At 59.6% G+C, this 25,517-nt stretch overlaps 1 protein-coding gene across 3 annotated transcripts in view; it reads left to right on the top strand.

Annotated features, from left to right (window-relative positions):
• The first annotated feature begins 455 nt into the window (after nt 1-455).
• Nucleotides 456-25,517, top strand: part of PDXK (pyridoxal kinase) — a 30,584-nt gene continuing 5,522 nt past the window's right edge. The window contains exons 1-10 of one of the 3 annotated variants that reach the window (XM_022596634.2): nt 469-676; nt 14,825-14,879; nt 17,992-18,096; nt 18,641-18,724; nt 19,142-19,188; nt 19,817-19,902; nt 21,071-21,116; nt 23,254-23,365; nt 24,286-24,422; nt 25,368-25,434. In XM_022596634.2, the coding sequence (XP_022452342.1) occupies nt 590-676; nt 14,825-14,879; nt 17,992-18,096; nt 18,641-18,724; nt 19,142-19,188; nt 19,817-19,902; nt 21,071-21,116; nt 23,254-23,365; nt 24,286-24,422; nt 25,368-25,434 (826 nt within the window). In that variant the 5' untranslated portion in view covers nt 469-589. The other 2 variants (XM_089910133.1, XM_089910134.1) reach the window with 2 other exon arrangements.

Raw genomic sequence — 25,517 nt, 5'->3', positions numbered from 1 at the left:
GCACCCCTGCCCGTGCCCACTCTCTGGGCGGCGCACCAGTGCGTTTCCTCCGTGGGAGTCCTTGTCTGACTGCCTCGTACTTCAGCGGCGCCGGGAAGTGTGGGTTAGAGGCGTGGCGCAGGGCCAGGGGGCGGAACTCAGTGGAGTGAATGAATGGCCCGAGGAACTGAAGGATGAAGGCCGGACGGCGCTGCAGTGCCCTACGGGGTAAAACTGAAAGTGCACGCCGGGTTTTGGAGGGTGGCCGCCCACGTGCCAGGAGCGCTGAGTGACGTGGCTGGGTCGCCCGCGCCGGGGGTGCGGTCTGCATTTTCCCTGTCCCCCGGCAGGGGCGGGGGGGGGCGGGCCCCGCACGGATGCCCCACCTCGGCCCCGCCCCCTTCCCGCCCCGGCGCAGCGCCGGACCCGCGGGTACCCAGGCGCGCTGAGGTCAGAGGGAGGCGGCCTGTAGCCCAAGCGGAGCGCCTGCGCCGAGCGGGGCGGTAGCGGAGCAGAGCCGGAGCGTGGTCCGAGCCGAGCGGAGCGCAACGCCAGCGCGCGGCGGAGACGCTGACCCCGCCCGGCCCCGCGCCGCCGCGGCAGGCCCGGCATGGAGGAGGAGTGCCGGGTGCTCTCCATTCAGAGCCACGTCGTCCGCGGCTACGTGGGCAACCGGGCGGCCACGTTCCCGCTGCAGGTACGCTTACGTAACCCGGCGGTGTCCCCGCGCCCGGCCGTGCGGGCCCGCGAAGGGGTGGCCGCAGCCGGGCCGCGTGACCTTGGCCGGGCAGCCCCAGGGGTCTGGAGCGCGGGGTGCCCAACGCGGGCGGGGGAGGCAGGCGCTTTGCGGGGGCGGGGCTTGGGGCAGCACTTGGACCCTTGCGGGTGGGATGGGGCAGGGATGCGGGCCTTTGGTTAGAATGAAGCCCCCGGCGCGAGCGGTGCTCACCCACCGGCCCGACCCTGGGGACGAGAAAATGCGGCGTCGCGGCCGGAGACCCTGCGAAGGAGGGCGCTGGGTAGGCAGGTGTAGGCACTGCTCACCTGGTGGGCTCCCCATGCCGTCCCCGCCCCCTGTGGGTCAGGATATGCTGGCCGAGAGGAGGAGGAGGAACCCCGCAGTGAGGCCCCGGGCGGCAAGGGTGGGCTCCATCCTGCGAGTGGCCGTGCCGGGGACGTGGTCCCGGGTAGGGGACGGGGCAGAGAAGGCCTACCTGCCGGTGTTGGCTCTGGAGAAGAAGAGCCCAGCGGCCAGTTCGGGCCCGTGCAGGGTCTGGCTTTAGAAGCCGCTTGTTACATGTGTCAGCCTTTCCTTACTGGGGTGCCCGCGGGCTTCCTCCTGCCTCCCCCTCCTGTCCTCGGTCAGGGGCTCACCGTCTCTCTGGCTCATCAGCCGGCACCTGCTGCTTCCTGTCGCAGCCCCGAGGTTACGGTTGGGCGGCCCTTGGAGGGGCAGGGGGAGGCCTGGGTGCAGTGGGGTGTCATGCTGGGGTGTCAGCACTGGGGTCCCTGGCACTTCCTTGCCCTGTGGGCTCAGGAGGAGGCTGGGCGTCCGGGCAAGGTGGTGGCTCTCTTGGACCACTCACCTTTGGTCCATTGTCCCTGGGCCCCATCCCTGAGTAAGGAGCCGGTGTCGGGCCCCTGCTGTGTGTGCCAGGTCCCTGTTCTGGGCCCTCAAGGATGTGAAGGGCCACCCACTCACAATGGCCTGTGGGCTGTCGGCTGGCTGGAGGGACCCTGGGGAGGGTTGGAACCACCTCAGTAGAGATTGAGGGCCGACCTGAGGCAAGCAGGAGGAAGCAGTGGAATGAAGACTGAAGGTGGAAAGGTACAGGGGTTCAAGTCCAAGGGACCTGCCCAGCCGCCACTGATCTGTGAGCACCTGTGGAGATCATGTGAGGTCCTTGGCCCTCCCGTTCTGACCATTGGGGCTGCAGACCGCGGGGGCAATCAGGGTGCGCGCTTGCACCTGTCTGGAGGCCCCATCTCTTCTTGGTCACTGATTGCTCGGGCAGGGCCAGTGCGGTGGGACGATGCTGGGGGGAAAGCGCAGGGCCCCTGAAGCAGGGGCAGACGGGAAGGTGGAACCAGGCAGTTCCCCGGCAGATACCGGTGGCAGCCGCCCCCCACTGGGAGGGAGCCTGGGGAGCGGCCCTTCCCGGAGGTGTGCAGAGGTGTGCAGGCCTCTGCTGGCTTCCCTGAGCCTCTGCCTCTCCTTCCTCTCCACCCGCCTGCGGCCACTCCCTTCTTTCTCTTTCCCTGGGGCAAACTCTTTCTCTGCTCTCCTTGTTCCTGAATTTCCCAGCACTTAGCCTCAACTTCCACACCAAAATGTCCTTTTCCAGTTACTTGACGGGGTGCTCCCCCGGACCACCCACTTGGGGAAGTGCCTCTTAAGGACTGAACCTCGGTTCTTACCTGGGGTCTCCCCAGTGCCCAGCATCCAGCATCTTTACCTGTGGGCTTGAGGGACATAGGTAGGAGGTTGTCATCTCCCTCCTGTCATCCCTGGGGTGGGGGTGACACCTCTGCCTCTGATTTAATCCATCCCTGCACTTCCTTCTGTCTACTTAAAGAAAAACACACAACATGAGGCTTGTGAGTTTAAGGTTATTTTCCCCCGCGGACTTACTGAGGATTGTAGCCCGGGAGATGCCGCTCTGAAGAGGTTGGGGAGAAACCAGTTTATATGTGATGTCTTTTTAGCTGGGAAATACATGGAGTCATCTTGGTAGAAGGTTACTGCTAATCAGGAAGAACAGATATCTTAAGTTAATGATTTTAGTGCTTTTCTAAGCATAGGAAGATGCAGGAATTTGGCGTCATTGAAATTCTTTCTGAGATACGCATCTAAGTATCTTAGGGCCTGTTTACCTAAAGCACAGAGTGCCTCCCAGGTTTTTTTTTTTTTTTTTGCGGTATGCGGGCCTCTCACTGCTGTGGCCTCTCCCGTTGCGGAGCACAGGCCCCGGATACGCAGGCCCAGCGGCCATGGCCCACGGGCCCAGCCGCTACGCGGCATGCGGGACCCTCCCGGACCAGGGCACGAACCCGTGTCCTCTGCATTGGCAGGCGGACTCTCAACCACTGAGCCACCAGGGAAGCCCTCCCAGGTTTTTTTTTTTATCCTGAATTCTTCAGGTGGGCGACTGAAGTGGGTTAGACTTAGGCTTGTATCAGTTGAACCGGGGAAGTGAGCCAGGCTCTTTGTTCACACTCCCCTGGAGGCTTATGAGGCCCAGGAAGAGGGGCAGTTCTTTAGCCCGTGACCTTGAAGAAGCTCCCTTCCGCCTTCAGTCCTCTGGTGCTTAGTTGCCTCATCTGTAGAATGGACACGACGCCTGCCTCACGTCATTTTGGGGCCAGGGAACATGGGGAGGGTGAACGTCTCTGGGAGATGCCTGGGAGGTGCTGGCTGCTGAATGAGGTGGCCCCAGTGCCCGAGGGTGCTTTTCGTACCCCTCACTGTGCAGAAAGACCAGACAGGAAGGTGGTAGGGCTGGTGGCAGCAAGCCTGCCTGGGGCATCTCGGGGAGGCCAGGACCCCCCTCAGGACTGGATGTGGGTTAGGGTTCCTTACGCATGTCCTTTGCCCTCATTACCTCCTCCTGCTAATTACAGAAATAAGACGTAGCCTTGGAGGATGGAAAGAGCTGAGGAGAGGGAGAAAGTCGGAGAGGGTGGCCCTCAAAACACGTTCCAGTGGACTTCCAGCCTCTAGATTTGTGAGACAGTATACTTTGCGGCTTGAGCGCTAACACGGTCCCTGTTTGAGGTCCAGCTTGGGGCACACAGTTCAGCCCATAACAAGCGCAATTTCCAGAGATTCCTTAGCTTGCTAACCACTTAGTGCCTCCTTACCTGGAGTCCAGATTTCTCATGGGTCTTCCTCTTGCTTGGGCCCAGGCTGCGGAGCCCTTGTAAGTACTGCAGGATACTCCATGGGGTCCCATGTAGGCATTTTCCTCCCCTCCCCATGTGTGAGCTGGATCAGGGAGAGGCAGGGAGATGGGTGGCACTGGCCCGCAGACCCGGCTTGCACCCAGCAGCCTTAGCCCAGGATGGGCTGGGGGTCAGCGGAGCCTGGGAGTGGCCTCTCCCTGCACAATTCCAGCCAGCCGTCCCTTAACTCCCAGAGCTGTGCTGACTGGGGAATATATTCTGAATACAGCTGGAGACTCCAAAGGCGTGGTTATCCGCAGAGCTGAGTATGGGACGAGAACTTGGAAATGGCAGGAGAAGGAGGGGTCTGGCTGGGCCCCGCAGACGTGGGGAGATGGGAAGATGCACTTGGGGGGGCTGGAGAGGCTGCCTGGGGGGCTACCCTGTGCCCCTGGTGTTGGAGATCTGACTCGGGGACCGTCAGTGCCTCCTGAGACTTTCTAAGCCTCGTATGCACAGCGAGAACAGTCCTCTTGGCAATTAGATGGTGCCAGGCTCCCAGGACACTGCCCGGGTGTAGATGGTGAAAATCCAGCAGGTACACGAAGCTTAGGCTTATGTATGCGTTTCCGGGGCAGCCTCAACAAAGTGCCACAAACTGGGGGCTTAAAACCACAGATTTCTTCTCCCGCAGCTCTAGGGGCCAGAAGCCTAAAATCAGGATGTTGGCGGGCCTGCATCCCCTCCAGAGGCTGGAGCGGAGGGTCCTTCCTGCCTCCTCCAGCTTCTGGGGGCTCCAGGCACTCCTTGGCTCGTGGCAGCATCACTCCAATCCCTGCCTCCTGTCACATGTCCCCCTCCTGTGTGTCTCTTATAAGGACCTCTGTCATTGGGTGTATCTGGGTCCACCCAGATAATCCAGTATGGTCTTATCTCGAGATGTTTAACTTAATTATGTCTTAAAGGACCGTATTTCCAATTTGGTATGTGCGTGAGTCCCCAGCCAACATGTATTTTAAGGGCCACAGTTCAATCCACTGTAGATTAGAAGGAGCCTGTTCGGAGAACTTTAAAAGTGGCACAAATTGGAGGTTTAATTAAAGGCCCAGAAGTTGACACAACATCTAAAAGCTGTCCTTTTTGGGAAGGATGGCACCGGCAGCGTCAGGCTGCCTCTTCAGCTGCGGCTCCTGTGTCTCCCTCCCAGCCCTGTGGCCAGGTGTTTTTCCTGCCAGCAGCCGCTCTGCTGGGCGGACAAGCCCGTCTGAAGGTGTGCAGCCGGCTAGGTAGCTGGCTTCGGGCCGGCTCTGTGGTGCGCCCCTCCTTCTGAGGCTGTGTCTGGAGTTTGGCACCGCTGCTTTAGGCACGTGTGACCTCTGTGGTAGGGGTCAGCAGAGGCTCACGGTGCCTCCTTGAAGGGCCGTGTTGGGGGCAGGGACATTAAATTATGGAATTCTGTGGCCTTGAGATTGTGACTTGGGACCTTAGCTCAGAACCCATTTAAACACCACGTCGCCAAGATGGGAAGGTAAGACCACAGGCGGCCCCGGAAGATGGTTTAGGGGGACATTTCAGTTTGGGGCCTGCAGAAATCCACTTCATTCTCTGAGTTTCCTGGCCTCTCGGTACAGAAGCAGAACTGAGACGTCTAAGAGGGCTGGGTGGAGACTCTGTTTCTTTGTACAGGGACCCCAAAGCCAGGCCTGATGGCCAGAGGGCTGGCTCAGACACCCCGCAGGAAGAGGCAGGCTGGTGGCAGTGGGTGTGCTGAGAGGCCCCTGGCCTGGAAACCTGGATACAGGCCCCTCCCTTGCCTAGTGACATGGCCACAGGAGCTGAGCAGAGGTGGACGGTCCTGGGGTGTTAGAAGCACATGTGCACGTGTGGACGACTCACCCAGCGTCTCCTAGAGGCTCGTGACTGGGTCCCAAGGAGGCGCTTCAGACCATAAGGAGTTTATTTCAAGCCTCTCACATTGAAGAACCCTCTGAACCACAAGGTGGTCTTCTCCGGAGGTATCTTGATTTGTGGTCAAAATACCTGGTCCTTTGGAAAATCTTTACTTTTTTCCTTAGAATTCCTGGGATAAAAATGACCTTTGCAGCAGAACTGCATTTGGAAGATACTGGAAGAATGTCACCTGCCCTTTAAAAGACACAGTTTTTGCCTTCGCATTTTTCATGGTGACACATGCATTGGCAAACAGTGCCAACGCCCCAAAGCGCACCTCCCTCTGGCCCCACTCCGGCCACCCAGCACTTCCCGGGGCGGGACGCACTGGGGCTGGCACCCTGTTCTGTGCTCTGCAGGCCACATGGATCTGCTTGCTCCCCTCTGGCCTCTGGAAGCCCCCATCTCATCCACAGTGTGTCCCAATCCTGGAACTTGGGCGTTGCTTCATTATTTCTCCAGCCTTTATTTTCCCAAGAAGGTCCCGAATTGCTTAATATCTTGATTTTCTGACTCGTAGTTTGGGACTGAGATTTCTGTTATTCTTCTCTGCCTCTCATGCAGAAAAGCACGAACTTAATTGTGGTGTGTGTGGGTGTAGCATGTGCGTGAGCATGTACGTGTGCGTGCTCAGGTGTGGGTGTTTACGTGTGTGGACACCTGTGCAGTCGTGTTGTGCGGCATTGCTGTACGCTTGGTGGCACCCTGTGTTGTGCTGCAGTGACCGCCCCTCACAGGGACCTCTCTGGAAGCGCCTGCCAGCAGGTGGCTTCCGGGACTGCGCACAGCAGGGACTGTTGGCTGTGGGGCTCAGGGGCTTGGATGTCCCCTGGTGCTCAGCCACTCGGAGCTTTTGAAATAAGATCACAGAGTGATCCGGAAGAGTGATGCCGAGGAGTAGAACAAATGGAGTTTCTCAAGAAGAAGGGAAGGAGGTGTCCGGCCACGGGCCTTGGGCTAGAATCGGACGGTCAGCCGCGGAGGGGCAGCTTCTCCCTCCCCTGCTGACCCAGAGCTGCTTTCCTGTCCCCCGTCTGATGCCAGTGCCACTGGGAACTTGGGGCGAAACCACTTCTTTTATTTAGGGCTTTGCAGTGCAGCCCAGCTGAACATGACCGGCTAGTGTGCAAGGCCTGGGAGCCGGGGCGGGTGCGCTGTGCTGGGAGCAGGGCTGGGGCTGGGGTGATGGGGTCTGGGGCTGTGATGCTGAGGTGAGAGTGCCCGTGGGGCACAGGTGGCCTTGGGACTTAAGGCTGCTTCGGGGGACACAGGGCTGTTTCCAGTAGGAGTTCCCATTGGAGACTAGAGGTTGGGGGTTGAGCTGAGTGGTAGGGCTGACCAGGGATGGGTGGAGTGAGGGACGCCAGGCACCCAGCCCTGAGGCTAATCAGGCCGATCCACAGGCATGGGGCTTTCTTGTGTCCCCTCTTTCCTAAAGCTGATTTCCTAGGAAAGTGACTAAAGGTCTTGCAAAACAAGCCGCAGTGAGGGTTTCTGAAGATGGTGAAGTGACCCCTCTCGCTGCCCAGCACTGACCCTGGAGGAACCAGGGTGGTCTGAGCTTCCCGCTCCTGCCGTCTGCGTGCTCTGCTGAGTTAACGACCGGGTCTCACTGTGTCCGCCTGGCTGTCAGCAGTGAGTTGATGACGTAGCAGCCGGGCGGGCAGCCGGGAGCACATAACCCCCCCCCCCTGCAGGCCGCGGGATCAGAGCATGGCTCCCAGCCCCCCAGCACGTGTAGCTGCCCTCGGGGAGGGATGCCCTGCCCGCAGAGGTGGACAGGGGTCTGCGTGGGGCGAGAGGCGGGGGCCTCTGTGGACGGCGTCTTTGGCGTCCCTGCTCTTTGTGGCCGGACGCCTCTGGCGCATCTCGCCGCCCTCCCCGACTGTCCCCAGGTGCGCCTGCGCATCAGACGTTGGGGTCTCCCCTGCCCCGGGAGAGGGGTGGGAAGCTGGAACGTGGGGTTGCGGAGCAGCGCCTGACGCCGGGACCTCGCCCAAGTGCCTCGGTTTTGCCTGTGCATCTCGGTGGGCCTCCCGGCTCTGAGACCGCGTCCCCGGCGTTAGCTGTGCTCACGTGGTCACGTGCGGACCTGCACGAGCCCAGTGGGCAGCAGGCTGGCTGGGTGTGGTGCTTTTCGGCTGAGGCTCTAGTTCTTTCTGCTCTCGGAGCCTGAGGCCTGGCTTTGGCCCCCGGCCTGCATCCCGAGGCCCACGGGCCACAGGTGGCGGGGAGTTCAAACTCCTAAAATCCCCGCAAGTCCAGGTGCTCCAGCAGAGGCAGAGAAGGCAAGGTTTCCAGCAGGGGCTTGGGGCCAAGAGACCTTTTTCTACACTGAGGAGAGGAGCTCACAGAGGCCAGAGGCGACAGAGCTTTTGGGGCTTCAGAAAGCGGCGTGGAATTCACAGGCAGTGGGACGTGCAGCCTGTGGTCTAGGCTTCATCCCATGGCAGCCCTAGAAGGTTGGGGGTCAGTGAGGTGCATCTGGGGCCCCGGGGCCAGGGGAATATGGCGGCACAGAGGCTCCCACGATGGGAGTGAGGACTTGAAACAGCAGGCCCTCTTGGGCCATCTCCACAGAGAATTCCAGGAGCATCTGCCCCTGGCTGGCGCCGGGCTGGGGACGGTGGAGGAGGGGGATACACCGGAGGGGGGAAGGGGGGAGGGGAGAGGCCAGAGGGGGTGTTTCTCATCTCGTGAGGCCTCACTTCCCCTCCCCTCCCCTCTTTCTCTTTTTCCTTAAAATGAGTCTTGTTGCTGGTAAATGGTGAAAATAGCAGGGGTGGGGCAGGGCCAGTTTCCCCGGTGTGAGTGGGAAGACAGGCTTGTTGGTTCCCGGGCCTGGGATGCGGCCACGTTAGTGAGTGAGCCTTGCCGTGAAATGCAGTAACTAGTGGAGGAGTGTGTGCTGGGATCGTTACAGACCTGCTGATGTAAATATAACTGACATCAGCGTGAGCATTATGGCTGCACAGCTGCATCGCTCCTCGAGGGGCCTCTGAGTTCAGGGCCAGCAGTGCACGATGTCTTCTCCTTCAGAGCACGCTGACTGCCTCTTCCACCCCAGCCAGAGAACTCTGCTTTGCTTTTCGATAATTGAAGCATAGTTGATTTACGAAATTGTGATAATTGAAGCATAGTTGATTTACGATATTGTGTTAGTTTCAGGTGTACAGCACAGGGACTCGGTTATACATGTATATTCTTTCAGATTATTTTCCATTATAGTCTATTATAAGATATAGGATATAATTACCTGGGTTATACAGTAAATCCTTGTGGTTTCTCTGTTTTATATGTAGTGACGTGCTCCCATATTCCTAATTTATCCCTTCCCCGCCTTCCTTTCCCCTTCTCTAACCACACATGTGTTTCCTGTGTCCGTGAGTCTATTTCTGGTTTCGTATTATTTTTTAGTATCCACATATATGTGATATTGTCTAATATTTGTCTTTCTCTGTCTGATTTCACTTAGTATGATAATCTCTGGAGCCATCCCCATTGCTGCAAATGGCCGCATTCATTCTTTTTTATGTCTGAGTAATATTCCAGCGTGTGTGTGTGTGTGTGTGTGTGTGCGCATAAATAAGCTCTAAGAGAACAAAAAACTTAACTTTGTTCAACTCTATTTCACAAGACCTAGAAAAGTGCCCAGCACTGGGTAGGCTCCTAATAAATCTGAGTTAAGTAGAAGAATGAATGAGTGAATGAATATATACACACACCACATCTTAAACCAGTCTTCTCTTGATGGACACAGGTTGCTTCTGTTGACGAAAAATTAATCCATCAATCTAAGAAAGAAATGGAAAATTTTATTCAAGCCAAATTTGAGGATTATAACCCAGGAAGAGCATCTCAGAAAGCTCTGAGAACTGTTAGGCCTGTTAGAAGTCAAGACACAGTTACATAAATTTTTGGAGACAGCCGGGCATCAAATGTCATATTATTGACAGTTTACATAATCCATGTGACCCCTTACAAGATCAAGAAGGAATGTTATCTTTAAGGAATTGTCTTGTAGATGCTGGGAGAATGTTACTCTTTATGGCTGAGCAGGTATTTCTGCCGACGGGGAGGTTTGTAGATGCAGATAGATGATACAAAGTGGGGGGAGAGAGGAGGCCACAGGGCAGAGAACATTTTTTTATGTTTAAATTTTTCTTGTCTTGCCATAAAATAGGAATTTTGTTTCATACTTCCGTATCTTGGCTATTGTAAATACTGCTGCTGTAAACATTGGGGTGCGTGTGTCTTTTCGGATTAGAGTTTTCGTCTATTCTGGCTTTATACCCAGGACTGGAATTGCTGGATCATATGGCAACTCTATTTTTAGTTCTTTAAGGACCCTTCATACTGTTCTCCATAGTTACTGCACCAATATACATTCCCACCAACAGTGTAGGAGGGTTCCCTTTTCTCCACACCCTCTCCAGCATTTGTTATTTGTAGACTTTTTTTTTTTTTCGTGCGGTACGAGGGCCTCTCACTGCTGCGGCCTCTCCCGTTGCGGAGCACAGGCTCCGGACGCGCAGGCTCAGCGGCCATGGCTCACGGGCCCAGCCGCTCCGCGGCATGTGGGGTCTGCCCAGACCGGGGCACGAACCCGTGTCCCCTGAATCGGCAGGCGGACTCTCAACCACTGCGCCACCAGGGAAGCCCATTTGTAGACTTTTTGATGATGGCCATTCTGACCCATGTGAGGTGGTACCTCATTGTACTTTTGATTTGCATTTCTCTAATAATTTGCGATGTTGAGCATCTTTTCATGTGCTTGTTGGCCGTTTGTATGTTTTCTTTGGAGAAATGGCTATTTAGGTCTCCTGCTCATTTTTTGTTTGGCTTGTTTGGTTGTTTTTTTTTTTTTCTATTGAGCTGTGTGTGCTGTTTGTGTATTTTGGAAGTCAAGCCCTTGTTGGTCACATCGTTTGCAAATGTTTTTTCCCATTCTGTAGCTTGTCTTTTTGGTTTGTTGATGGTTTCCGTTACTGTGCAAAAGCATGTAAGTTTGATTATGGCCCATTCGTTTATTTTTGCTTTTATTTCTTTTGTCTTGGGAGAAGAGAACTCTGCTCCTAGAGGGTGCGTGTGAGTAGGCTGGACTCTCCTGGGGCTTCCACGCACACTCGAAGGGGTTGTGCAAGGGTGAGCCAGGGGTAAGCTAAGAGGAAACAGAACGGGGAGTCTTCACAGTTGGTTGATTTCCTTTGCTGTTGTCACTGCTCTTGCTTAATAACTGTTTGCTCCTGCATTCTTTTGTTCCCTTAAGATAGTTAATTGCTGAGAGCTGTTCAGGGGCAAGCACTGTGACCAGGCTTAGGTCACACATGGCTTAGACCACAAGTGGCTTCTCTTGTGTCAAGAAAGCCATGCCTGGTCCTCTTCCTCCTGGGACCCCCCCACCCTGTCTGTCTACGGTTGGGACTTAAAGCTGAGGGGTGGGGGATGTGTAGGGCTGTGTAGTGCGGGTGCTGGGAGCAATGGAAAGACCACAGCTGCTTCTGGGGGCCCCCCTTCTGCAGGTGAAGAGCGGTGCTGGGGTAGAGTGACCAGCAGGGGCAGGACCCTCCCCATCTCCCAGTCTCTTCCCCTCAGTGCTCAGTCGGGAGCCCCTGGTTGAGCAGGGATGTGATGTCCGGGGTCGCAGTCCCAGATCCCAGAGCTGAGTACAAAAGGTGTGTGGGGGGTGTTGAGCTGAAGACTAGGTTTTAACAGCAGGCACCTCCTTTTTCTGGGGTCCAGGGGCTCCCATGTTGGAGCCTGGCCCTGTGCCCTGTCTTCCTGCTGCGTCCCCCGGCCCTGCCCTCACACTAGCCTCTGATGCCAATTCATAAGCTGCTGGTAGGTGAAATGGAGATGCCAGCCCAGGGGCTTAGCGCTACCGTTTAGAAGCAGAGGCCAGTGGCTTCCAATGTGGCGGCTCTAAAGGATTAATTATCTGTGCATGCAGAGGCAGCGGAGCAGGCTATTTTGAAAGGATTTTCAGGATGTGTGTCATCGTTGCTTCAGATCTTGTTTCTTTGAAGTCGATTAGAATTTAGGGACCTGGAATACCGCAAGCTCTGTCTAGGAGGCCGTGAAATCTGGCAAGTAAAGTTGCAAAGTGCCAATTTTAAGTTTCTAGTTTAAGAAGACTTGATTTTTGCTTTATTACTTTAAGTCCTCATAATACTGGCTTGAAATTTTTAGAAAGACGTTGAAATACACGTCATAAGCGTGTAGCTCCATACGTGTTCACAAAGGGAGCGCGCCTGGGTAACCACCGCCCCCGTGGAGAGCTGGGGTGTGGTCCTCGTCTGCACCCAGGCCCCCCCCCACAACACCCCGAGTCACTACCCTCACCGCCCGGAGAGACGCTATCCTGGTGGCCAGGTAGCTTTGCCTGTTTGCGATATTGAGGTGAGACCTGAAGGTTGGTTGGTGTTGTTCAGGTGAAGAGGGAGGGAAGGTTTGGGAAGTTACTGGTGCACAGGAAGGCACGTACAGCCAGGGCACAGTGGCCGACGATGGGGCCCCTGGGGCAGCCACGGCCCGGGGTTTCCATGCTCTCTCCCCGACCTCCGTCTCTCCGAGAGTTTCTGCGGGTGGGGGCCCCGCTCTCACCTGCGTCCCCCCTCCGCAGGTGCTGAGATTCTCAGTTACCTGGGCTGTGCAGCGTCTGTTTCCAGAGTTGGTGGAATTGCTCACCTGCTGCGTCTCCTCCCTTTCTCTGTCCTTGAGGATCAGTTATAAAAGGGTCACTCGTTCTCATTTTTGTGGTTTCCAGGAGAGAGAGGGCCCGAAGGTCACGGTCCACGTCTCGCTGGGAGTCCCCGGTGGGCGGCATCTCCTCCTGCAGCAGTGAGCTCAGCGGTTGAGCTCAGGGGCCGGCCCCACTTCCCACCCCGCAGGGCACTGTCTCCTGATTCCCCCGGTGGCTGCCGGCTTCCCCGGCTTGTGTGGCTCCTTTGGTGGGGTCTCTGGTGGCTCGTGTGGAAGTGAACTTCCCAGCGGAGACCCGGCTGGGGGTGGGGAGAGGACGGAGGGGACTGGGCACCAGGGCCAGGGTGTAGAGTGGGGCGCGCGTGAGACCGATGTGTGTGTCAAATGAGCAACGAGCGAATACTCATCAGGCCCTGCTCTGTGCCTCGTCCCAAAGAACAGGGTCGCAGCTTCCTTGGGGGGTAGGGCAGGAGCGCCGTAGAGGGGGGAGGGGCGAGTCCAGGAGAGGAGGAGGGACCCTTCCGGGCAGGTGCCAGGGTGGCTCAGCGCCAGCCCCTGGGGCACCGTGTGCGAGGCGGGGAGGGGGCCGGCGGGGGTGGGAAATGGTGGGTCGCGTGGGAGGTTCCGAGAGGCCGCGCTGGTGGCCTGGGGTGGGGGGCAGGGGCGGGAGCAGACGCACCAGGAGGCAGAGGTGCCGGGCCACCGTCTGGTGGATGACGTGGCCTTCAGCTCAGCCCCCTCCCCAGAACCCGTGGGTGGGAAGACCCTCCCCCAGCGGTGGCGCCCAGGAAGGCTCAGCTCCCGGCAGGCAGCGAATCCGGTGTCGGTCCGGGGTGGTGGCTCCAGAGGCAGGCTGGCCCTGAGCTTGTTTGGACTGAGTGTGGGAAGGCGGGCGTGGTCAGAGTCCACGCATGAGCCTCTAGCCTCCCCAGGGGTGGGGGGACACGAAAGAAGGCCTGAGTTGGTCACCTGTGCTCTGCCCCTCGGGGGTGGCCACCTGGTGCCGCAGGACACGGCCGGGCCCTGGGTGCCGCTCACGCTGGGTGGACTCCTGGGTGTCGGGCCTCGCCCGGGTGGGTGGTGCCTCCCGGCTGTACCCTGAGCACAGGGCCCTGCGCGGGGGTCTTGGTGCCGTGCTGGCCGCGTTCCTTGGGCAGCTGGGGTGGCTGGCCGTGTGGAGCGATGCAGTGGATGCTCTGAGAGGCGGGGAGGGGACCACACTGCGGGGCCCTTGTCCCGGGTCTGCGCACGGCGATGGCGGTGAGGCCAGCCTGGAAGAGGCCGGTGGGGCCTGGCGGGGATCCTGGGCCCTGATGCCCACCACCTCTGAGGGCCGAGGGCTGAGGGGGCCCACAGGGAATGTGACTTCTCCCGCCGAGGGATCTGCGGTGTCCTGTACCTCAGTTCACCCGAAGGAACCAAGACCGATTCAATGCAGAAAAATAGGAAAGTAGAGATACGCACAAGGAAAAACCGCTGTGGGACTTCGCGTGTCACGAGTGCACGCTGTCAGACTTGTGGAGACGTCCGGCCGTTTTAGACACAACCTCTTGTCTCCGTCATTAAGCAGGGGGGCTTCTACTTCATAAACCTGACTTTAGCTCCGCGCTGGCTTTACCTGTTCTCCAGTCACCTGCTCTGACTGCTGGAAGTGAACTTTCTAGACCTTGTGTTCGGGCTCTCTTGGCACCAGAGCGCCACCCCTCCCCTCCCTTAACCGCCCTGCCCCCAGCGGCCAGGTGACCTGAGCCGGGACCGCGTGAGGCTGGCCCTGTGGGGTGGGGTCCCTCTCTCGTCTGGGAGCGGGTCTGTGGCTGCGATCGCTTAGGACCTTTGGCTCCGGGCTGGGTACCTTCTTTCTCCCCAGCTGGCACGTGATGATGCAGGGGCTACAAGCCAGGCTCCCAGGGAGGGATTGGGAGCCCTTGGCCTTGCCCCCGCGTTGGGCTGGGGGCCGGAACACAGACGACCTCACTGCCCTGTGTCCTGACAGATGGATGCCTTGCTGGTCTCTGTGAGCACTTCCATTTGGTGGCATTTCCGGAAGTGATGTGCTGAGTTCCAGCGGGCAGGCAGTGGCCTCTGAGCCCTGGCCCTTCAGGGGTGCCTGCTCCCCGACATGTTTCCCGTCGCCTCCACGCACGTCACCGGAAGTGCAGGTGCTGAGGCTGACCTGGGGAGACCTCCCCCGCTTCCTGTCCTCCACGTCTGGGACCCTCCAGCCAGCCCCAGGCTGGGTCAGGCACCTGCCGTGGGTCCCTGGAAGCCCACCAGCTCTCTTACACCCGCTCCTTCTCTGTCCGTCTTGCAGGTTTTGGGGTTTGAGGTCGACGCAGTGAACTCTGTCCAGTTTTCAAACCACACAGGTAAGGCATCAGCCTCAGCGGTCCTCGCAGAGCTGAGTGTGGGCGTAGGACGCGGTCGCTCACCTTCCAGACGGGAAATGGAGCCGGGGGTGTGGTCCTGGCCGAGGCTGCACAGCACGTGCACACGGGGCTCAGGGGGCCTGGGTTTGCCGGCTGCGTGTTTAAATCAGTGTGGCTGCTTTGGAACTGGATGGCCTGGCGGGTGACGTGACCTCTCGGCCCCCCGCTTTCCTCCATGAACCAAGGACGGTGATCCTCGTACCTGCTCTGGGCCCCCCAGCCTGGGTGGCACTGTGGACTGGGTGGGGAGCAGATCCCACCTTTCTCGTGAAAGCCAGAGCTTCGGGGAGCTCGTGTGTGTGTCTCTTCATGCACGGGGACCCCAAGGATTTCTGTGCACAGAAAGCTGTGCGATCGCTGCCGCCTCGGGTTCGTGAGGGTCACAGCCCTTGGAAAGCCCCCAAGGTGTCAGGCGAGGGCCCCGGGCTCCCCACCCCCATGGCCTCAGAGACGCCCTGACCTGGGATCCCTGAGCTGGTGCTGGCAGGGGGACAAAGCCTCTCAGTTCTTGGAAACATTCCCACATCCCTTCTTTGAAATTACTCTGAACACTGACGGAATCTCAGAGCACGGAAGGTCCCAGAAGCTGCTGGCCGAGTGCCGACCAGATACACGGAAGGGTGCTTCCCCTTGGCCCGATTCTTCCGGGTGGGGTTCTTGGAAGGGAGGGGGTGTCACAAGTCACCCGTTGAGGAGGAACAGCACACCGGGTTCAGATGAAAAGGCTACAGTTCCCACTAAGAGTCCTTTCCTGCCTTTGCTTTCAGGGTGCTGGGCACAGTGACATTTGGACACGTCCCCAAAAGTTGTCAACCCAGTGAACCCCTTCAGAGCTTACGGGTTTTACTGGCTGGTTTAACTACCCTCTTTTTTTTTTTTTTAAGTGAAAGAGCCAAGTTGGCTTAGACATTAGACGATGATGCCCGCCGCCCCCCGCCGCCCCCCACCGTCCCCACCCCCCCGCCGCCCCGCTCCAGGGCAGCGCTGGGCTCTGAAGCAGCAGCCGGTGTTCTGTGGTGGTTCCTTTAGCAAGTTTCCTGTTACCCAAGAGCCGAGCCCTTGGACGAGCGGCTGGAAGAAACTGGACAGGGCTGGGGGTTGGCGGGTGGGGCAGGGCCAGCCTTCCAGGCACGTAGGGTTTGGGGTGTGACCTGCTGCCAGGCCTGGTGGTGACCCCCTGGGGGCGCAGGACCAGGTACCTACAGCAGACGTGCAGGGAGGAACTGGGTCCCTCGGGGTCACCGGCTCGGCCTCTGCGGAGTTTGTTTTTTCATCTGTAAACTGTAAATTGGGTGGGTTGGACAGAGGACCAGAGTGCCCCTGTGTTTCAGAAGAGTCTCCTGAGTTTGGAGAGGAGAGGCTGGGTTGGTGGGGGGGGGGCAGTAAAAGGAGTGGGCCCGAACCTTCTCATCATGTTAGGAAGCTGGCTCGCCGGGTGGGGGGCGACCCATGCTTGAGACCTGGCGGGGGCTGACTGCACATCACGGGCTGCACTGTGTCCCCTCAATTCACGTGTCAGAGTCCTAACTCCCAGGACCTCAGATGTGATAAGGTCTTTAAAGAGGCAGTTAAAAGGTACATGGGGTCATTGGGGTGCCCCTGCTCCAACCTGATTGGTGCCCACGGAGGAGATTAGGACACAGACACATGCCCAGAGGGGCAACCACGTGGGGACGCAGGAGAAGCCCGCCGTGGGGCTCTCAGAGCAACCAGCCCTGCGACACCGTGATCCCGGACTCTGGCCTCCAGAACTGTGGGAGCCCCTGTGGTTCTTGGTCACAGCAGCCCTAGGACAAGAGAAGTACATGTGCTACGGAGTCAAACTGCACGGTGTTGGGAATTCGGGAATTGAGATCCTGCAAGCCACACAGCGCAGCCAAAAAAGAAAAAAAGAAAAGAAGAAACCACCATGTCTGGAATGATGTTCGGAAAACCAAGGGGCAGGAAGGGCCGTTGCTCCTCCCGCCTGGGCCGGTGGGATTTTGTGGCAGCAACACCTGCGGGGACACAGCCAGAGGCTGCGAGCTCTTAGCAGACACCTGAGCCTTGGGGGACAGCCCTGCGAGAGATGGGTCACCTCGCCTTGGTGGACCCTCCTTGCCTCTGGCCCTCCCGACTGGTTAATGGGCGTCCACCAGAGGCCACGCCGTCCTGGAGAACTGCTGACAGGTGTTGTCGGGTGTCGGCCCCTCCGCGGCAGGAGAGCCCTCGCCCCACGGGCACAGAGGGCGCCGCAGCCCCTTCTCCAGGCCCACAGCCCACCCGGTGCGGGACCTGCAGGACAACACCCGAGACGGCAGGGAGGGTCTGGGGCTGTGGCCGGGATCTGCTTCCCGTGGTCTGTACTCGACTTTGCTGTCATAGAAATCAGCCCTCCCCGAGGCTTTTACTCATGTGCTTAGGAACCCATCCGTTTGAGTGGTCCCTCTTGGCGTAAGGGCTGCCAGGATGGACTTGCCGTGGGCAGACTGCGGGGTGTCCCTGGTGGGGTGCGCCCGCCCCGAGGGACCTCGAGAGGGCCTCCTGCCTGCCCTGTGGGCACTTCACCCGGGTGTCTGTCGGGTCAGGAACCCGGGCCACAGCCTCTTTCTGGTCCACATTCGGCTCTTGGTCAGGATTTGGCCTGAGACTTGGATCAGTTGCAGCTTATCTTGGATGGAGATGGGGGTGCAAGGAGCCCCTACCTGCCAGGGTGCGCAGGTAACAGTCTTCAAGCAACTCAGCCTGGATGGGGGACGTGCACAGGAGAGGCTGGCAAAGCCAGGGACCGTGACACGATGGGGACGCTCCCGGGTGCCCCGCCAAGGATAAGGAGAAGTTTTGCAGCCCTGCGTCCTGTCTGTTGGTGCAATGCAGGCTGCACAGGCGTCCTCAGGCGGCCTGCAGAGCTGAGCCCTCGCTGCACCGGGTGGGAGGGTGGACCCCGGACTCAGTAATAACAACCCCAGAACGTGTCGGAGCCAGATGCGCTTTCGGGGGGGACCTGCCGAGGGCCGTGTCGCCCACGTGCCCCACGCGTTAGGGCCTGCGTGTTCTGCTCTCCCCCCACCAGGCTACTCACACTGGAAGGGCCAAGTGCTGAACTCAGATGAGCTCCACGAGCTGTACGACGGGCTGAAGCTGAACGACGTGAACAAGTATGACTACGTGCTCACGGGTGAGGCCCAGGGGACAGGGTGCCGGGACCGGGGGGGTCCCTGCCTCCCTCAAGGAGGGATGGTCCTGCCATCAGGAACTCAGTGGGGCCCTAGTGACCGCATGACCTTGGGGGTCCTGGCTGTGCCACGTCTCCATACTGGGGTTTCCACGCTCATGGCGGGGGACAGGTGGGGTGTTGGGAAGGGGTCTGAGACAAAAACACCCAGATAAGCAACACGCTGACACCTGGTGTGTTGGTTTCATTTACAAGCCCACGTGGTTGCATTTATTTATATACGTGGTTAGAAGTGAACATGCGGATTCTGGAAAATGGAAAAGAGGAAGGAGAACGATCCTCGTACACCCGCGGCTTCTTCCTTTCCTGTAAAAGTTAACGTTTCTTTTGGGAAATGCCCGGTGTCCCCTGGTGCCTACGGTTGTGGGGGGCACCTGTCTTGGCGCTGGCTGCAGGGTCTGGGCACTGCCTGCCATTCTCTGGGCAGATGGGCTTGATGGCACCATTGCCGTGGTTGGGTGACGAGAGTTCTCTGTCCCTCCCAAAGGTTACACGCGAGACAAGTCCTTCCTGGCCATGGTGGTGGACATCGTGCGGGAGCTGAAGCAGCAGAACTCCAGGCTCGTGTACGGTAGGTGCTGGGAGCCCCAGGAGCGGGCGGCTCAGCCTCCTTCTTTCTGGGCTCCCCATCTTCACGTTCTGCCCCTCCCAGCACACGGGCTCTGTCTGGGGACAAGAGCCTCACACGCGACCTCACGGTGAACCTGGCGTCTGTCTGGGGCGGGTGAGAGAAGCTGGTGGACACACAGGGCTGTGATCAGTGTCAGGGTGGGGTGTGTGACCACCCGGTCCCTGGGTGGGGTGAGGGACTCCCCAGGTGGGGCCCGGACAGCAAAATGCAAAATGCCAGGTAAGGAGGTAAATGAGGACGGGAGGCCGTGCTTTTCCCATTTTAGTTGCGCGTGTGAAACTTAACAACAAGCCAGATGTGGGGCGCGCCTCTCACCGCCGCCGCTGTAGCTGATAAGATGCCCTTTGTCTCCCGCAGTGTGCGACCCTGTGATGGGAGACAAGTGGAACGGAGAAGGCTCCATGGTTAGTGCTTCCCCGCGTTGGGGTGCGGGCCGTGGGGCTGTTGGCGGCACTCTGAAAGTGTCTGCCTGGGCGAGACACTGCTCTCGGGCCAGAGACACGTCCTTGTCCCTTGTCGGGAAGGAGGGGCTGGGGCTGGCAGAAGAGGTTTCCACGAAGGGCCCCAGAGGAGGTATTTCAGGGCCGTGCATCCCTGTTGCAGCTCGAGCAGCCGCAGGTGATTTGCAAAAGAACGAACATGGCTGTTTTCTAATCGAATTTCAGGTGTGGACACTGAGCTTTGAATTTCTTCTAATTTCCACGTGTCACGGAATATACTGTTTTTCTTTGGACTTTCCCCCCAACCATTTAAAAACATAAAAGGCACCCTCAGCCCACCAGCCACACACCAGCAGACTGTGGGCCTGGGTTCCCGACGCTGATGTGGGTTGAGCGGGCGGTGTCATCACACGGATACGGTGGAAAGCCACTAGTGGGGACCTGACCCGGATCGTCAGGGCGGATCGTCAGGGCTGGCTGCCCCAGCCCTGCCTCGGGACCCCTTGGAGCCTTGGGTTCCCCCAGCACGAGCCACCCTGGCCTCCCTCCCTCACCCCTCACACGTCAGCCTGTTCCTGTCTTTTTCCCGCAGTACGTCCCTGAGGACCTCCTTCCAGTTTACAGAGAGAAGGTCGTGCCGGTTGCAGACATCATCACCCCCAACCAGTTTGAGGCTGAGTAAGTCATTTGAGTCGGCTGGAGCAGTCAGACCCACCCCCCATCCCCATGGGGAGAGTGACAGGGACCCTGCTGGAGAGTCCCAGTCTGCGGGGCAGGGAGCTGCCAGCCCACCTGAGCGCCAGGGCGGGCATTGGTTGTCAGCAGCAGTGGGCAGTCGTTTCCCCCCGACTCCCTGTGGTCATGCTGGTCCCCGAGCAGCGAGAGCCTCTGGGGACAGAAGTGGGCAGAGGCGCTGTGGCAAAGCCGGGGGTGCATGTGGCTGACACGGGCAATGGGATGGGGAGCCCACGCCAGCTGATGCGGGCCACCACCCCGGAGCTCTGAAACCCACATCCCAAATCTCTGCACGAGGTTAAAAGGACCATGCCGGCCCCGCTGCCCAGCGCCATGTTTCCAGGGGCCTTTCTTGGATGCCCGGCCCCCCCGATGGACAGGAGAGCTGGGCACTCAGGGGGTTGAGGAGTGGCTCCTGGGCCCTTGGGGCGTGAGCACTGCAGTGGGTGTGTCCCCATCGCGTTCGGCTCTGTTAGGCCAGCAGCGATATCCCCTCTGGCCCCGAGGCCGCCCTATAAAGTAGGGATGGGGGCCTGGGGTTCCCTCACCCGGGCCTGTCGATGCTGGGGGATGGCGGCTCACCTGGAGGTCCCTGATGGTTGGTGGCTCAGGAACGTAGTGCACTGAGATTTGCAGCTGTTTGCGAGGACGCTGGCTGCCCTCAGTGGCACCGTGTGCTGTGACCGTGCACGGCCGTCCTTCCCCGTTGTTATGTGTAAACGTTAACCACGGTCTGGAACTTCAACCCGCTCCCATAATGTGTGAGTCCCTTTTTACTTTTTAAATTTATTTTTATTTATTTTATTATTTATTTGGTTACACTGGGTCTTGGTTGCGGCACCCATGTGGGATCTGGTTCCCTGATCAGGGATCGAACCCGGGCCCCCTGCGTTGGGAGTGCGGAGTCTTACCCACTGTGCCACCAGGGAAGTCCCGTGAGTCCCCTTTCAAACTGACTCTTGACTGGTCCCCAGACACGGTGGCCGCCTGGTCCGCGACGGCGGGCAGGTGCCAGCCAGTTCCCTGTGGGGCAGGAGGGGTCACCAGTGCACCGTAGGTAGCCCTGGGGCTCTTCCAGGCGATGGCTCAGCTGTGCTTGTCTGCCTCCCAGGTTGCTGAGCGGGAGAAAGATCCACAGCGAGGAAGAAGCCTTAGCGGTAAGGAGGCCTTCCTGTACCTGGCGTGGGACAGGCAGCCCGGCTCACGGTGGGAAGGGACAGCCGCACGGCCTCCGGCAGAGGAGACGGACACCTGTGTGGCCAGCGTTGGCTTCCCATCAGCCAGCCACCCGAGGCCCGGGGAACCTTTGCAAGTTCCGTTTCGGCCCCTTGGTTGGTCACCTGCAGCCTAGTGCCTGCTGGGTCTGGGTTCGCCGCTGCCCGTCCCAGCTGTCTCTGGATGAGCGTCCGGGGCCGTCGCAAAGCGCCGCAGACGGGGTGGCTGAGCAGCAGGGCTTTGCTCTCATAGTTTCGGAGGCCAGGAGCCCAGGCTGGCCAGCTGGCCCGTGCTGTCAGCAGCCTGTAGGGAGAGTCCTTTCCTGCCCCAGCCTCTGGAGGCGGCTGGCAGTCCTCGGTGTTCCCAGGCTTGTGGGCACATCACCCCGGGCTCTGTGTGTGTATGCGGGGTGTGTCTGCACGCACGTGTGAGAGTGCATGTGGTATGTGTGCGTGTACGTGCGTGTGTGTGAATGGGAGGATTCCTTGCGCGTAATGGACCCGTATCTTTGGGGGCTGGCTGGGCATTTCTGGAGTCCACAAGGCAGGATTCCGGAAGGGAAGGGTGGGCTGGGCCTCTCAGGCAGGAGCTGACACCGCAGCCCTGGGCGAGATTTCTTCAAAGCTCTTTTCAACCTTCCCTCGGTACTTGCCGAGGGTCCATAGGTCTATTGCTGGGATTTATCCTCAGGTGGGGTCTGCCACCCCTGCACTGCATGCCCAGAGCACCAGGGGCTGCCAGGGCCTCACACCTTCCGCGTCTGGGCCTCTTCAGAGGCTGAGCTCACTTCACGGTCCAGGAAACACACACTTGGAGGAGCCAGGTCCCTGGGTCAGAGCTGGCGGCGGCCAGTCGTGGTCACCCCTGGGCCCGTGGGGCTGTGTGTCTGTTTCCCCGATAGGCGGAGGGCTCACTGGGGCAGGAGAGCAGGCTGGGAGTACTCCCCTTCCCTGTTCTGAGGGCCTTGCTCTGAGCTGGCACAGCGGTTGGGGGGGTCTCAGAGCCAAGTGACCCTGGGGCAGGAAAGAAGCAGGGCCGTGGGCACAGTGACTCCATCTCTAACACACCTGCCCAGCTTGGGAACCAGAGGAAACTCACGGTACCCAGTGCAGGGTGGGTGCTGGGCTGGTGTCACACTTCGTGTGTGTGTGGGGGTGGTGTGCATGTGCGTGCGTGTGGTGGAGGGGGTGTGTATGCCTGCACTTGGGGCATGTGCACGCGTTGTGTGTGTGCATGTGGCGTGTGGGAGTACACATACGTGCATCTGTGTGCTGGGGGTATATGTGTGCATGCAGTGTGTGCGCGTGTGTGTGGGTGTGGTCTTTGGGTGTGTGTGCACACGTGTGTGTGTGTGTGGCCGGGGACAGCCTGTGCTCGCAGGGCGTGTTCACAGGCACTTCTCTGAGGCTTTTGCACAAGGAAAACGGGACCACCTACAGCTGTTTAAAAAAAAAAGCCACCCAAAGTGACGTCTGTTCCTCATTACCCGGTGACCCTCTGGCCGGTTACCTCCCCAGCCTGCAGGCCCCGGGCCAATGAGGGGAGGGTTAGTGGCGGCATAGCCTCCTGCCTGATACGAGGCCTCCCACCTCCCACCCCTCCTGAGCCCCAGTTCACCCCGGTGAGCATTTTGCCCCGGCGTGCTGCTGGGGAGGGGGCGGTAGACGTTTGTTGAATGGATAAAGGAGTGCATAGTTTCCCAGGATGGACAGAGTGGAAGCGCTCCTCGCTTGATGGTTGCTGGGCACGGCTCCTGCCGCCCCGGAGCTCAGGCAAGAGAAGATGGTGGCCTGGCTGGTTGGCTCCTTCCTCCAGGGTTTGGGCACAGACGGGGTGCAGGTTGGGACCGATAGACATGCACCCTTGGACTTGAAGCTGGAGGGAACTGGGACGGCTGGGACCTGGCAGAGCTGTCACTGCTGGGCAGGGGCGGGGCCCACGGCGTGGCCCCTGTTCGCTGTCTCTGTCCCATCCAGGCAGATTGTAAGAAGCTGAGGGGCCGTGGGGGACGGGTGAGGGCCGCCAGGGCCCCGACTCGGGTGGCCACGGAGCGCCTGATGCGCTCCCCGTGTCCGGCAGGTGATGGATGTGCTGCACTCGATGGGCCCCGACACGGTGGTCATCACCAGCTCGGACCTGCTGTCCGCGAGGGGCAGCGGCTACTTGATCGCGCTGGGCAGCCAGAGGACTCGTAAGTCCCTGCCCGGCACCGGGCTCCCTCCCGCCTTCCTGCCGCGTCCCTCGAGGCTTCCGAGGTTTGGATGCAGTGGAAAGAAAATCGAGCCTGACTCGGCAGGTGGCCAATCTCCCCAACTCCCAACAGCTCCAAGAAAGATCAGACTGAAAACAGAGCCAGGAGAGGTTTCCGTGAATCGGGGTGTGGGGAGCGTGGGGTGCTGACTGCTCCCCCCGCGGTTACTACGCAGGTGTCTGTGACCGTGCTGGCGGCACACGGATGACATCCCCTCTTACGGGCTTGGGGGTCACGTGGACCAGCCCAGCTGGAGCCCGGCTCCCGGGGAGCCAGGTGTCCCCAGGCCTGCCCCCCCCTGTGCCCCCCACCTCAGAGCTGATGTCGACATCGCTGGGAGGACCGTTCGCGCTCTGCTGTGTCAGTCGTTCAGTTACGCTGATGCCGCAGCGTAAAATGACAGAAGGCTGGGGTCACACCCGCTGCCCCGAGCCGTGCCAGGTGTAGCTGTCACCACCCCCTCTGTGTCTGTGCAAAAGGACACTTACACACCCAGATACACTCACAGGTGCACAGTGTGCATCCGCACACACGCCCACGCGCGCACCCCGGCCTCAGTGAGTGAGCACGGCCCCTCCGGCTCTACCCCCACCCCCGTGGCTCCCATCACACATCATCGCATGTTCCGGCCCCTCGTCTTCAGGCTGCGTGGTGTCCCCCAGGCCGTCCTGACCCTGTGGCCCTCCGGGGCTCCAGTCTCTCACTTTCTCACTTGGGACGGGCAGCCACTGGGAGGCATGGGGGATCCCTGCAGGCTGAGCCCCCTGACGCTGTGCAGGGGAGGGCAAGCCGGTTCCCGGGCCGCGAGGCCTCTGCCGGCGGAGGGTCTGGGGGCCCAGCTGCCGGACGCTTCCCCCCAGGGACCCCCGACGGCTCCGTGGTGACACAGCGCATCCGCATGGAGATGCGCAAGGTGGACGCAGTCTTCGTGGGCACCGGGGACCTCTTTGCCGCCATGCTGTTGGCGTGGACGCACAAGCACCCGAACAATCTCAAGGTCAGTGGGGCGCAAACGGGAGAATGTGTCAAGAGCTGGAGTCCGCCGGGCCCGGGCCAGGAGGGGTCCTGAGCCAGACGAAAAGGGAGGGCTTCGCTGAGGATGCCAGGGGAGCTGTAGCCTCAGCAGCTCGGGGTCTAGACGCGTCACGCAGGAGGGAAATCCAGTGACAGCTCGTCCTAAAATACAGCCGCTGCAGTCAGACTTGCTGGAGACCCCTCTCTTCCTGGGGATTGTCCCCCATGCCCCCGCTTTGTGTGTGAATGTCCACAGTGCCCTCGCGTGCTCAGGCGCACCCATGCCCTTTGACCTCCTTCTGGGCAGCCGTCCTTCCCCTGGGGGTCAGGCTCACAGCCTCCCCAGCAGTCAGTTCCATGTTGTGAAATGCACGGCTGGGATGGGGCCCTTCCCCTCACCTACGGGCTCAGGGGCGAGCACTGAAATGCTGTGGTTTCCCCACCCCGCTTCCCTCGAGGGCGGAGGGTGAGCACGGACCTGCTTCACGGCCAGCTGGTGCCCAGAGGAGGCCTCGCTGGTCGCCCTCAGCCAACCCCAGATTCAGTTCTGCCCTGGGTCCCAGCGTTGGGGAGGGAGTCCACTTGCCTCCCCAGCACCTGAGAAGCCCTGAGTTTTTAACTTTGAGAGGCCAGCAAGCAATGACTTTGGCCAGCTCTGGGGCAGGAGCTCTTTCCCGCGTAGATTCTTTACAACTGATTCCTTCCAGAAATGCTTATTAAGCACCTACTACATGCCAGGCAGTATTGGCAGAGCTGCCTGCAGTCCATTTAGTACACAGGCCTCTCTGCTCAGCTCTCCTGGGATCTTTGCAGCGACTGCTCCGTGACGGGGGGAGCGTGTGATTGTGGATCCCCAGTGCCTTGTCAGTGGACAGTCCCATCCAGGCGGCCTGGGGGCGGGGGGCTCAGTGTACTCTCCTCCCTGCAGGTGGCCTGTGAGAAGACCGTGTCGGCCATGCACCATGTCCTGCAGCGGACCATCAAGTGTGCACAAGGTACCACCTCACGGGCTGGCAGGGGTGCAGTGCTGCATTGTGAACAGGGCTGTGGCTCCCGCCATCTCCCTGGCGCTGGCCTT

This window comes from Delphinapterus leucas, chromosome 4 (genome assembly GCF_059928025.1).
Source record: "Delphinapterus leucas isolate spDelLeu-1000000601 "Yukka" chromosome 4, BTC_Dleu_Yukka2, whole genome shotgun sequence".
Classification (NCBI taxonomy): domain Eukaryota; kingdom Metazoa; phylum Chordata; class Mammalia; order Artiodactyla; family Monodontidae; genus Delphinapterus; species Delphinapterus leucas.
The sequence above is the reverse complement of the archived record's forward strand: the minus strand, read 5'-3'. Positions and strand labels throughout refer to the sequence as shown.